The sequence below is a fragment of the Eptesicus fuscus genome, chromosome 18 (genome assembly GCF_027574615.1).
Source record: "Eptesicus fuscus isolate TK198812 chromosome 18, DD_ASM_mEF_20220401, whole genome shotgun sequence".
Classification (NCBI taxonomy): domain Eukaryota; kingdom Metazoa; phylum Chordata; class Mammalia; order Chiroptera; family Vespertilionidae; genus Eptesicus; species Eptesicus fuscus.
The window spans coordinates 49,255,927-49,269,399 of NC_072490.1; the positions used below are offsets into that span (position 1 = coordinate 49,255,927).

The window sequence follows — 13,473 nt, forward strand, 5'->3', positions numbered from 1 at the left end:
GTGAATTGGACCTACAGTGTGTAGGCCTAGGAGGTGTTTATTTGAGTATTTTTGGTTTACACTTGCTGTAACCAGCGGCATAGTTCTTTTTGTTTGTTTGTTTGTTTGTTGTTGTTGTTAATCCTCACCGGAGGATATATTTTTCCATTGATTTTTAGGAAAAGTGGAAGAGAGAGGGAAAGACAGAGAGAAACATCAGTGTGAGAGAGACAGATCGATTGGTTGCCTCCTGCACACACCCTGGCCAGAGCCAGGGATCGAGCCTGCAACCGAAGTATGTGCCCTTGAGCGGAATTGAACCGGCACCCTTTGGTCCGCAGGCTGACGCTCTATCCACTGAGCCAAACTGGCGAGGAGGGCACCAGCGATGTATTTCTTATCCTCACTTTACTCATGGGACTACTAAGGCTCAGGGTGACCAACTAAACCTGATCACACAGCAGTTAGGTTCAACCGGATACTGAACCTACGTGGCTTGTGTCCAAACTTCCGCTGAACTGTTAGAAATAACTCATGAATTACACATAGACCCTGACAAACTCAAGCTACTGTGAGCAAAGGCCCGAAGTCTTCCCCACCAAGGAGAAATTCCAAAGATTCGACGTCCATTTGAGTAATCAGATGGCATCTCCGAACCAGAAATTCCAAAAATCAACTAATTAATAGACTTACAGTGGCATAAAGAAGCTACACACAAAGGCCTCTAAAAGGGCTCCCCAAACTTCGCCACGCCTGAGTGTGTATGAGCCCTAGCCCTGCTGTGCACGTGGGTCTTCCTCCAAAATGCCCGGCTCCGGCCGGAGGGAGTTGGAGACAATTCCATGGTGTCGGTGAAGTGAAAAGGGGAAATGATGAAGGAGTAGTGTGCTCTGGGATTCCTGAGGTTGTATAAAGCAGACACTTCAGCATGTTCATCTCAGTGCTACCTTGCCTGCACAGGTGCTAAATCCCGGCTATTCTTCTCAGAAGCTTCTTCCGGTGAAGGCTGCGTGGAGCCCACACACAGGCTTCTTGGCTACACCTTGTGGCATGACTCACACTGGGATGTTGGCTGGCCCGTGAAACAATTTGTTTGCATCTGGTCATGAAGAAAGTAACAAAGATACGTAATAATAAAAAGTGAGAGCTGTTTAGTTGGTTCTTACTTTTCCAGAGCATGTGAGTAGGGAACCTGTATTGCAGCGATGCCATGAGGTAAGCATTGCCTCTGTGTACAGAAGAGGACACTGAGCCTTGGAGATCTGCAGTGTCTTCAGTGGACAAACCAGGTCTCCTGCTGTAGCCCACATTGCTTGGTCTTCATTTAATATCACCCAGCCGCGTTGGCCACCAACTTCATGGACATTTCCTATGAGTGGCAAGAGGGTGAAGTGGGTTGTCACAGGGGCTCCATTCTCTAGGGGGAAGTCTGTTAGAGGAAGTGAATGAGAAGGACAGAGCTCAAAGGAGCTCAAAAAGTAACGGTGCAAAATGGTTTTATATTGTGATGCACAGACACATATACATCTATCTGGGTATGTTTGCTTCAAATCAGCAGTGACCTTGGGAGTGTACTGGTCAGGGTTATAGACACATAGTTATATAGACCTAAAGGAGGCTGGTGCTGAGAGCTGTATATCTTGTGTGGGATAGGGGATGACGAGAAAGAGAGATTGGGATTGTAAAGGATCGGCTAACTCGTTTGTGGAGGTGGGCAAGAATGAAATTTGCAGAAGAGGCTGAGAATTCTAGAAAGGGTTTGATTTCCATTGCAGTCGTAAGTCCAAAGGCTGGAAACTCAGGGATAATTTCTGTGTTGCAGGAATAACCTTTACAAATCACCTTTACAACATCTATTCAAACATCTAGAATAATGCTTGACTAAACAACTGGGCACGATGGCCTAGCCAAGTTGACACATAAAATTAACTATCAAGCTAACCATCATGGGGGTAAAAGTATAATAATGATCTTGTAAATAGAAAACTAGGAGTAAAAAATGTTCAGAATACCAGTATTATCATTCTAAATTGTGTTATATGTTTTTATATAATACATATGTGTTTTTATCCTTTTCCTCCATAATATAAATCAAAAGATTTTCTTTTGTTGGAGCATTAAAATTTCAGGCTGGAGTTGCTTGGATAGGAAATTATTTAAACTGCCTGCAGATTAAAGAGAAAGTAATATAACCTGTGTTTAGCATAACCACACCTGGGGCCACTTAGCCATTTCACAGTGACTTTGGCGTATATGAGCATTTTCTCTTTAAATCCACCTGTTCACTTCATATTCTGATCTGTCCTTGCTGCTCACCTTGTTCTGTATTCCTAGAGGTAGCAAGAACCTCATTATAGTGTTTGGGCTTTATCATTTGCCAGTCCTTGCTTCCAGTCACTCAGGGCCCCCACTCATTTTATTGACTCCAAATATAAGTGACTAGTGTTTACAATGAGCATCACTGTTCAAGACCAGCCTTGAACTAGGAAGATAGATGTCCTGCCTGCATTGATCTTCCTGTCTGATGGCAATGGCAGAACTAAATGATTAGAGCAGGCTGCGTTAAGTATGTGATCTGGTCAATAGCAGTAAAGGTACACCGTAATCCAAAACTCAAGTAATATTAACAACCTTTACCAAAACCTTCATTCTGGCTTTATCCTGTACAAATCCCCCAGCAAAGTGGCACCTGCAGGTCCCTAACTGTGTTGGATTTCCACTGTGCCTTCACGACACATCTTTATTCTTAGGCAACTATTTCTCGTCCACCTCCACGTGCCCAACTGGCCTTCTGCAGGTGAGTGCCAAGTATGATTAGAAAAACACATCTCACCCCTTTCTTTTCTTATCTGCTGCCTCCGATGTGATAGGCAAGCCTTGCTGTTGCCTTTTTAGTGACCACCTTCACTTTATGCTATTCACATCTCATCTGTTACTTTCCTGTGGCTTTTCCTTGGGGTTCTTTCACTCTTATTATAGGCACCCAAAGTATGCTGGAAATGTCTTGTGAATTATCAGTAGATTGCTGTTTCCTTACTTACTTCATCATGAGTTTTTCTTGGGCCATGTATGGGGGGGGGGATGCATGTGAGGAAGTATACGTTTTTTGAGAGGAAATGAAAATGTAGGATCTTCTAAATCACAAAAGAAGGTCCCGTTGGATTGTCCATTGTGCTGGGATAGTTCCTCTTGCCACCATTGTCACAGAGATGTGAGAGCTGACAATATGTGCAGGTGTCACAATGCAGAATAGGAAGTCCACCTTCAATGAAATGTCCCCTCTTGCCCATTGCCATTAATATTTTAGTATTCATTTAACATATGCTTCACTTGACCATGAGCCATTTTTGCCTTATGCTTTTTTTCTGATGCATTTGCCTATGACTCAGCTTTGGCATTCAAGGGGGGAAAAGTTAACCTTGTCTTCTTATTGATATTTTGGTCTTCCTAAGAGCAATCATGTCTTAATCTGCCATAGCTCCCTATGCATAATACACAGTAAGTAAAAGTTTGCCTTTTGGAAGGAAGCACAGTGATGAAGGTCTTGATCAACTAGGATTGGAGAGATGAGGTTTCTCTCACAATCCCACCCTCTATCCTTATGAGCCTGTCAAGTTAGAAATTCTTGGCTCCTTTGGCTGTGAAGTGAGGATCGTGGTGGTACCCACCTCAGTGAGTGTTAAAGGATAATAGTACAGTGCCTGGCATGCAGTGGGAACTCACTAACTGTTTGAAAACTAGCATTAATAAAAATATAGAAGACTTCAGTGCACAGATTTGTTGTTTTCTATTCATTCAGCTCAATACAGAGAGAGATACAAATTGGAAACCAGGGATATACATGGTTTTTAAATCAAGTTACAACTAGAGTTATTTTACAGTAAGACAGATGAAAGGGGAAACTAAGCAGACATTTTGTCATGACTCTATATGTATCATATTAGTACCCAAACCAATAAAACATTGACCGCCAACAACCCTAGGCTCACAGTACCCATTTCATCTCCTTCCCATTACTTGGTAATGTTACCATTTGTTTAGGCATTTTCCATATCTGTATTTTAGCACATGCTTCCTGCTCTGTCGTAGGGCTTTTCCCACTGTAAATTTGGTTTTCCAACGGTCAGGTTAGGCCATATTATACTCTACGTTATCTGCCACCTTGATCTGGCTGGAGAAATGCCTGGAGTTTTTTCCTTTGCAGCCATTTCATCAGGTAGAAATGAATGATGTATCCAGGCCTGTGATTCTTGCTCCTGTATTTGAAAGGTTGCTTAGAACTCGTCCCTTGATTGTGGCCTGGTACACAACCGTCTGCAGTGCCTTTGTAGTTGAGTTTCATGCAGTGTGTTTGTGGTGATGGGAGATTTACATACTCCACAGCACTGTGCCTGGTGAGGGACACACACTCATTAAACAAAGTTGATCCCACTTTCTTTCCTTGCAAAAAAGGGTCCTGCTTGGAATAGACTCGCACAGCCTCAAGGTATATAGTTATCTTGAAGAACTGAAGTATTCTAATCTCAAAAATATTTGGAAAGCACTGAATTAATGATATTTGGTCTTTAAATACCATTCCTCATTAAAAGGGACCAGGGTTCATTCCAGAAATGACCAATTTTAGGACCAAAGCAGGGAAAATACATAATGAGCTGATGAGGAGGTCTTAACTAATGGAAACGGTAAGAACGTGGCAGTATGATCAAGGAATCTGTTTGAAGTCTCCTACTGGGCAAATCTGAGACAGTTTGGGCATCAGCAATACTGATAGTGATGGATTATAACCCGCTGAATACAATAAAAACAAAAACAAATGATTCCTTATTGATATAGACCAGTGGTCGGCAAACTCATTAGTCAACAGAGCCAAATAGCAACAGTACAACGATTAAAATTTCTTTTGAGAGCCAAATTTTTTAAACTTAAACTTCTTCTAACGCCACTTCTTCAAAATAGACTTGCCCAGGCCGTGGTATTTTGTGGAAGAGCCGCACTCAAGGGGTCAAAGAGCCGCATGTGGCTCGCGAGCCGCAGTTTTCCGACCATGGATATAGACGAATGAAGGAGTAAATAAACTGGAGAAGGAAAGGTGATTTCTTACACTAGAATGCCATGAATGGATATAGGAAAATGGCCGAGTGAGAAAATCATCAATGGATACTAAAGTTGGTAGGTTAAGGTTGGCTGAGGAAGAGGATATTTATGTAATCTCAAAATATCTCCCTACAAAGTACTTTTTAATTACAAAAGGAGAATTAATAACCTGATAGTAATCACCTTAACCAGGTGATTAAGTTCAACACCCAGTTACTGTGCTACCTGGCATCTATAATCTACCCTGTAATCTAATCCTAAAAACTATGAGACAGGCCTCAATTCTGCATGATAACGGCCTGTACACTTCACACTACCAGAGTGAAAAAAGGCTGAGGGGCTGCTCCAGATGACGGTAGGGGGTGGGAGGGGTCAGTATAGAGACATGACAGCTAATGCAAAGTTTGATCATAGATTGGATTCCTGGGCTGAGAACCCATATAATGACCCACAATGGGCTTATTAGGGCACTTGCCAGAAAAATGCACTATAATGAGATAATAGTGTTGCATCAAAGTGAAATTTTCTAATTTTATAATTATGCTGTAGTTATATTTAAGAGAACATCCTTATTCTTAGAAATGATGCACTTAAGTATTTATAGGTGAAGGGGTATATTATCTCCCATTTAGTATGAAATTACTCAGAAAAAGTCTTGCATGTGAGGAGATAGGGAGGATGCAAGTGGAGTAAAATGTGAATAGTTGGTTGCAGTGGGTGAAAAATATGTGTGTGCAACAGTTAATCGATCTCTTTATTGCTGCGTTTTCCACATCCTTGCAGCTTATGTGCACCATGGTTTTTCAGGAGGATGATTGCTGGGCAGTGGGCGTCACTTACATTCACACCATTAGGAAGAACGCACTTTGGAGAATGCTCTGAGTGTGGCTCTTGAGAGCAGGTACAGAATGTTGATGGACTACTCAAGGTATTTAGTAGCCACCCAGCTCCTTCCAAAGGTATTTTTGGAAAATTGGTTTCTAGCCTCTTCTCAAATATGTCTCATCAAGAATAAAACTAAGATAACTTAAAGGCCATTTCACTCAGCAAAACTCCATCTACTTATTTATTCTCCTATTTAAGATAGCTTCAAACGTTAGCATAATTCAGTAGACTACAGCTCGAGAGAACTAGCCAGGAAAATTGATATTTCCGACTTGTGCTCCTTTCTTTTTATGAGACATTGCATTATCCTGATGGGTGGAGCCATGACTCAAAGACATTTTCTAAAAAATGAATTTTCTCACCCAGTTGTAAATGAAAGTGCCCTTGAAGAAGACTTAAAGTATTTTGTATCACACACTATTCAGGTGATGCATTACACAATGCCCCCTTGCTCATATGCTGAAGAAGAAGAAAACCTTCTGCGAACTTACTTAATTTGAGGGCCTGAGTTTTAAAAGGAAAGTGAAGTGTGATTTTTCTGAATATACTTCTGTGGAGTATCTTCCTTGGGATAGTAGCCATGTACCCAAAGCAATTCACCCAGTATTAAACTGTTTTAATCTTCACCTCATTGAATGGATTTTTCTCAGTATAAATTCATGATGTCTAAAGCTGTCCAAACCTACACACAACACATTTGTAAGAAGCTGCAGTCTCAGTGGGAATTCACAGTCTGAGAAAAATAATTCACTGTAAGAAAGAAAATCCCGGAAAAGAATCTACCCGTTCTTCTACCATCCATCGGGTACCTGTGTTCTTCTAGACAATGTCTTAATTTAGATACCAGATTTCACCCTTCAGAAAAGAAATGTCACCTTGTTCTTATTGGTGAACTCAATTAACATATTGGTTAAATCAGTCGACAGGACTCTGTTTACCTTTGACCTGTACTTCTGCTAGTCTCTATGATTACGCTTTCCCCACTGGGAATTTATCATTATTCAAGGTAACTCTCCAAACTCCATCTGGGGTGTGGTTGTTCAGTCTGTTAGAGAAAATAGCATCATGTCATTTGGAAAAATGGGGAAAAGAGGTCATGGAAGAGATCCAATGATATAGGAGATTTGGTTTACTGTAAGGAGCAGGGTCAATCTGTAAGATTCAGTGGAATCACATTCTTGCTAGAAATTTTAAGATGTCTACCAATCATTAACTTTACAATATGTGGTGGTGGTAGTAGTGACGATGATGATGGTAGTGATCATGGTGGTGGTGGTGGTGGTGGTGATGGTGATGTTAGTGATAGTGGTGGTGGTTTAGAGAGTGGTGGTAGTGGTGATGACGGTGATGGTAGTGATGATGATAACGGTGGTTATGGTAATGGTGGTGGTAGTGATGGTGATGTTGGTGGTGCTGATAGTGGTAGTGGTGGTGGTGATAATGACTTGTTAAGCACTGATGAGGTCTAGGTGTGGTGCTACATGTGCTAACTTGTTTGGTCCCCATACCCATCCTACCAAGGATAAATACTTGATTCTGTACATGAGGAAGCTGATGCTCAGAAATTAGCTGGCTTACCTGAGGTCTCACAGGCAGGTAATTGAGGAAACTGGAATAGAAACCCAGATCTGTTATTTTTATCATAAGTGAGTTCTCAGGAGAATACTCTGTGGTCTCTTTTTGTTCTCTGACTTGTGTGAATTATCAGAGTGTTCAAGCATTAAAATTTCATAATGATTTAAGTTGATTTATCTCTATTCTGCTTTTTGAATAAGAAATCCTAGCCAAATGTAAGAGAAATTATCTAAGGTTGGGCTGAGAGCATCTGGATTTTACATTCTTCCTCTGATGTTTAATCTTAGCCAAGATAACATCAACTTTCTGAAGCCCTAGTTCCTCATTTATAACTGAGTGCAGTAATTTCTGCTCTATCTTCACAGGCATTGTTAGATGAATTGAGTGAAATAATGAATGAGATGGCTTTTCCCAAACTGTGAAGGCATCATTATTATCATTACCATTATTTTTTTTTTCAGTCCCTGAAATTTAGGCTATTTCTCAAGGTTGCTGAGAGACCCCTTCAAATTCTCATCGTTAGAACGGGTGGTGTTTATACAGATGTGCCCATTTGAGCATTTATAATTTTAACATGTGGACTGAATCTCACAGCTTAGTTTTTTACTTCAAGATGTATAACTCCATTAAAAATTTGCTTCTCAATCAGGAACTTCCACCATAACATGAGCATCAGATAAGAAGGTGCCGGTGTTTTTATGTTGTCGTTATGTGAGAAGATGTGTGTTTTGGTGGTGCCTGCTGAAGTAATTTTGTAATGAACAAACATGGGTAGACGAATAATCTTAGTAAGTGGGGAACTGATTCATTGTATTGTTCTCTCTACTTTGGTGTAGGTGTGGAAATGTTACTAATCCACTTTTAATTGTTCTTTTTCAGATGCAGCTTTTCTTTTACAATCCAGACGACTTTGACAGCTTTCAAACTGCCATTTCTGAAAACAGAATAATCGGAGCCATGGCCATATTTTTCCAAGTAAGTTAACAGTGGCCCAAGTACTTCATCCAGAGAATTCTCTGAGTATTTTTTTTTAATTCACCGAATTGTTCTGTGTATAATGAACGCATCTGTTTTCTAGTTCACACCTGTCTAAATGAAAGATATTTCATATTGTCTAATGTGTGATTTAAAATGTAAATAAGTATGTTTAGAAACATAATGAAAATTTTTGCATGAATTATCCTGATTTTATTGCCACTTGACTGGTACACAGATTGAAGAACACATTTATCATCTAAGTTACTTTCCCTGCTGAAGCGTTTTGAACAGGTTCCTTCAGCATATTAAGAGGCCGATGCAAAGAAAAAAAGTGGTTTTCTTTGGAACAACTTCAAAATTTGACATTACGTGCAAGTAGATTAATAAACAGCATCAGTCACTTCTCTGAAGAAACCCCACTTCATTCCCTCCCAGAAATCCCCAACTGAAGTATATATTGAGACCATTCCACTTATGATTTGCCATCGTTTCTTTCTCTTTTTAAATGTGGGCTGTGTTGGCATTAAGGAGTGTCCTGGCCCCTGTATGGATTTTGTACCTAGAAGCCAAACTTTTCATCCTTCCGTAGGTAATGTTGTCGAGACTAGTTAATGTCAAATCAAATCAGAATTGACCAAGTAGCCTGGAGAGACCTGGTGCTTTGTTGTGTGGAAGGTAACCTGAGTAGTAGGTATGTGACTTGTCTTTCAGTCTTAAAATTTGCCAAAGACTACATACAGGTGTTCCTTTTACCAGTGACTAATTCTATCTTCCTGACAAGTCAAAGGAACATCAAAGACATCAGAACCTTCCCTGGCCTGGTCCTTTAACCTCTGCCTTTTGGGGCAAGCTCCTTTGTCATCGAGATGGAGCTATTCTTGTTTCCAGTGTGTTCATTTCACTACTCTTTTTCGTATAAAAATAAAATGATGGAAAATTCTCTCCACTGCTTCTCTCTCCCTCTTAACTACCCTCTCTCCCTTTCCTTCTTTTGAATAAAGACACAAATTGGAGGAGACTATATGTAAAAAATTGAAAAGCCTAGTATTCTACTCAAACATCAAAAACAATAACCGTGGTTGGTGGTCATGAACTTGGTCATGGTACTTGTTTTCAGACTGGGTTCTGACCTTCTGGTGGGCTGTGAAGTCATGTACGTGAGACCTGACCAGCATTTTAAAAGTACTGACAAAGAATAGAAAAACATCAGAAAATATTAGTATGTCACACATAGTAAGGTTAAGTATGTTTGTAACACTTTTCTTTAGTTGTTTATATCCAGAGCGATGCAGTGACTATGTACTGGATTGTGTTATGAAATGTGTGTGTTATGGTGGTTAATCCACAGATGTTTTGGAAATCATCTTTTTTATTGTACATTGGGCTGATCTCCCCCGTCCCCATTGTTCTCCCCACATACTTTTTCCCTGTACTTTTCATGAACCGTAGTAGAGTGTAGCGTTTTAAGAGTTTATTCACTGGAGGAAAAACTGTTTGCTTTGAATCCCGTCTCTTCTACTTAACATCTGTACAATGGCGACTTAGTAATTTAAACTTTCCAACCTCAGTATCCTTATCTGTGAGGTAGGGGTGGCAATTTCTACAGAATCAAGATTGTAAAAGTCATTACATGGAGTCCATAGTATTGGTCCTGGCACATAGTCAACACTGGGACATGAAAAATACTCTGTGTCCATGTCCATCCATCTCTGTCACTAAGGGATAGAGACCCCATGGTGTGCGAGTCTTCTTTGCATGAACAGAAGACTGTTCTGGACCCTGTCCTGTTGGCAGCTCATTTGGGTTCTGGCAGGTCCCCTTCTGCTTCTAAGCCATGATTAGGTTGCCTTTGACAATACTGGGGTCACTTGAAACATTCCTAAACAGTGCCCAGCTACGTGGTTAATCCCTTGTTTTCTGTTACTGTCTTCTTGGCATGGTGCTTTGCAGGTAGTTGGAACTCTACTCCCCTAGCCTTGCCCTCAAATCTAAACCTCTCCTCCCCTGTCATGCCCACCATGACCAGCTCAGACAGGACCTGGGTCATCTTTCTTGTGGGAAAATGCATTTTTAAAATGTTTTTAGGACCACTAACAGGGCTGGTTCACACATGCTCTACCCCAAAGCATTTTATTTTTCTAGTTCTGTAAACTCTTGTTAAATATAAGACCAATTAGTCTCAGGCAGGGAAAGCACATTGGTATACAAACCGAAAAACACCTCCGTGGGAAATCCAGGCTTTGAATTTTAAAGGATTTGTAGGGCAGGACTACTAGCTCACATGCAAAGAAATTTAAATGCATTTTATCTAGTAAGTTCTTCTCTGAATTTTGGCTTCCTGTCCTCTAGACACAAAATAGCGGGCAGATAACCTGGAATGGGGCAGAATTGCTGTGGTGAGCTGCCCCCATAGTTTCCCTTAGAAATGCAGTGGTACCTCAGTTCATTTGTACATCTGAGTTCAGACTGTGACATGCAGTGGAAAGGGAAACTTTGTTTTTGTTATTTTAATTTCACAGTCCAGTTAGATCCCATTCTGTGAGGTCTTTGTATTTTGAGTCTTTCCATAGGAATGATAAATTTGGGAGTTTGCTATTTCTCCCCCAAGTAGTCAGTTAAATCTTGGCATATATTTCCCTATTCAAACCTGGCATCGCACATTTTGGCATTGAAGGAGTATTTACCATCCCCTCAGCCCTGATTCCGGAGCCAGGAACACTACCAGGTACGCCATTAGGTAAAATAAATGTGATCAGCACCTGCCCACTAGGACCCCACAGTCCCACGTGGTCATGGCCAGAAAGAGGGGCGTGGAGAAGCTTCCCCACTTGTGACGAGGCTGTGCTCTGACTTGGTGCTCAGGAGCCCACCTGTTCATTATCCCGAGGGCCATGATGCCAGCGGCCCGAGCTCATGCCTAGGCAAGGCTAGGCCCACGCAGATGTAGCCTTGATGCTGACTCACATTAGAATAATTTTTTTTACATTCATTTTTTCAGTATATTTGTTTCTTTTTCCTTCCTCATCATGTGCCCATTATTCCATGTCATTTTAGCTCTCTCGCTGCCTTTGCTATGATGAGATAGGATGGAGCTCATGTTTCCAAAACACCAAAACAAACACAAACCGAAGGGGCACATAGTTGACCAAACCATATGGTGACCTAGAGTCGAGGTGGTCTGCAGGCAGGCCTCTTGTGGCTCACGGGAGTAAGGACCGAACAGACATAGCATTTACAATTCTTTTCTCTAGTTAAACATGGAAGGTTTCACACAGGACACCCAGATGACATAGCAGCCAGCAGAATCTGAGTAGAGGCTGTTGGTCTACTTTGAAGGGGCCTTGCTTTCCCATTGCAGCAGTCTTCCTCATGCCTTCATGTCAGCATGACCTTCCGATCAGGATCCCAACCTGGACCCCAGTAACTCTGAGTGGCAGTGGACATCTTTCAGTTGCAGGCAGAGTTGAAGGTCAGTGTCAATGCTGAACGGTGAGCCAGGTCTTTCCTGAGTGCTTAGTGTGAACACCAGTGAAGGAAGGTATGACCTCCTTCATGTATGGAAGATAGCGAACCTTGGCAGCCATAAATGATTGTGTGCATTTGGGCCCACAGAGCTCTCCAAGGTGCATTCACTCCATAGCCACTGCGGGGTGGAATATTTATTATAATTTTCCCACTCCTGTTAGTAGTGTGTCTGAAAGAAAGAATGCCTTGTTTTCCAGTTCATATACACCTTTGGGCCAGCAACCCACTGGAAGATACAGTGGAAAAGTAAGCATAGCATTTGATTTTAAAGGATTGTTAAATTAATTATGTTAAGAAATTGGCAAGGGATGACATTTGTAGTTAATCCACTGAAGAAATGATTAAATGCTTGTTTAACTAAGTTATGTAAGGCAAAAATTAAAATGATTATTTTCTGTTTGTTAAAGTAGAATCTCCAGTATTCTTTACCATTAGTCTGATTTGAATTCCTGTAAAAATGTAAAATACCAAATATCATTAAAATGCTCTTTTAAAATATTGTATTATTCTGACAATACATGGGTTTAAAGAAGTAAAAAATAAGAAAACAATGTTTACAGGAAAGCTAAATATAGCAGTGGAATGATTAGACAATTTGTTAAGGATACTTCACTTTGAAAATAACTGAAAATATTGCATTAGTTCTGATTTAAGATTATGGAGTAAAAAGTACCAGTACTCCCAATGACCTTACTTTTAAGTAGGCCTATGTGTTTTAGACCAAGAATCTTCCCTCATAACTCTCTGAATTGGATTCTGATTTGTTTTTCTTCTCCATTCCTCATGAACACTTCCCTCCATTTATGCACCAGAACTGAAATGCCTTCAAACCATGCAACTGTTTTACTGGCTTTTCAGTCTGATGCTCATAGATGCTGGGTAACCCCAAACTTCTTATCGTTTTGATTATTGTAGTTTTTTCAAGAAGTTCATAATCATCTTTGAATTTTAGTTTGGAGGGAACGTCTCATTACTGTTATGGCTCAGTTGGCATTATTATTTGAAGACCTAAATTTTTATTTCTATTTCCTCATTCCATTGAACTCCGAGTTATAAATGCATGATTCTTTAAGAGCACCTACATTTAGAAACTTTTCTTTTGTGATATTCTTTGCGGCTTCCTTGTTAGACGTGTTTGGGTGTAGTCACTTCTGAAAATTTGCATCAGACTCAAAGATAAAATATTTTCGTCATGTCTCCATCCAGAGGTCCAGTCATTGGCATCGTTCTTGTACATTTCAGAAATAAATAAATTGCATCCTGCTTTATTTAAAGGTTGTCTGAAAGGATATCTTTTGAAGACTCAACAGTTCTATTGAGGTTTCTTCATTCAATGTTAACAGCTTTTCTTCTACTGGGAGAGTTGAGCCCCTTTGCACCAGTATTTTTTTTTTTTTTTAATATCTTTTTAAATTTTTACCCAGAATCTGCCTGTGG

The 13,473-nt window shown here is 40.4% G+C and overlaps 1 protein-coding gene across 2 annotated transcripts in view; it reads left to right on the plus strand.

Moving 5' to 3' along the window:
- PTPRG (protein tyrosine phosphatase receptor type G) overlaps nucleotides 1-13,473 on the plus strand; it is a 649,319-nt gene that overhangs the window by 449,315 nt on the left and 186,531 nt on the right. For both annotated transcript variants that reach the window (XM_008146280.3, XM_008146281.3), the window contains exon 5: nucleotides 8,413-8,508. In XM_008146280.3, coding sequence (XP_008144502.1) covers nucleotides 8,413-8,508 — 96 coding nt within the window. The remainder of the gene's footprint in view (nucleotides 1-8,412; nucleotides 8,509-13,473) is intronic.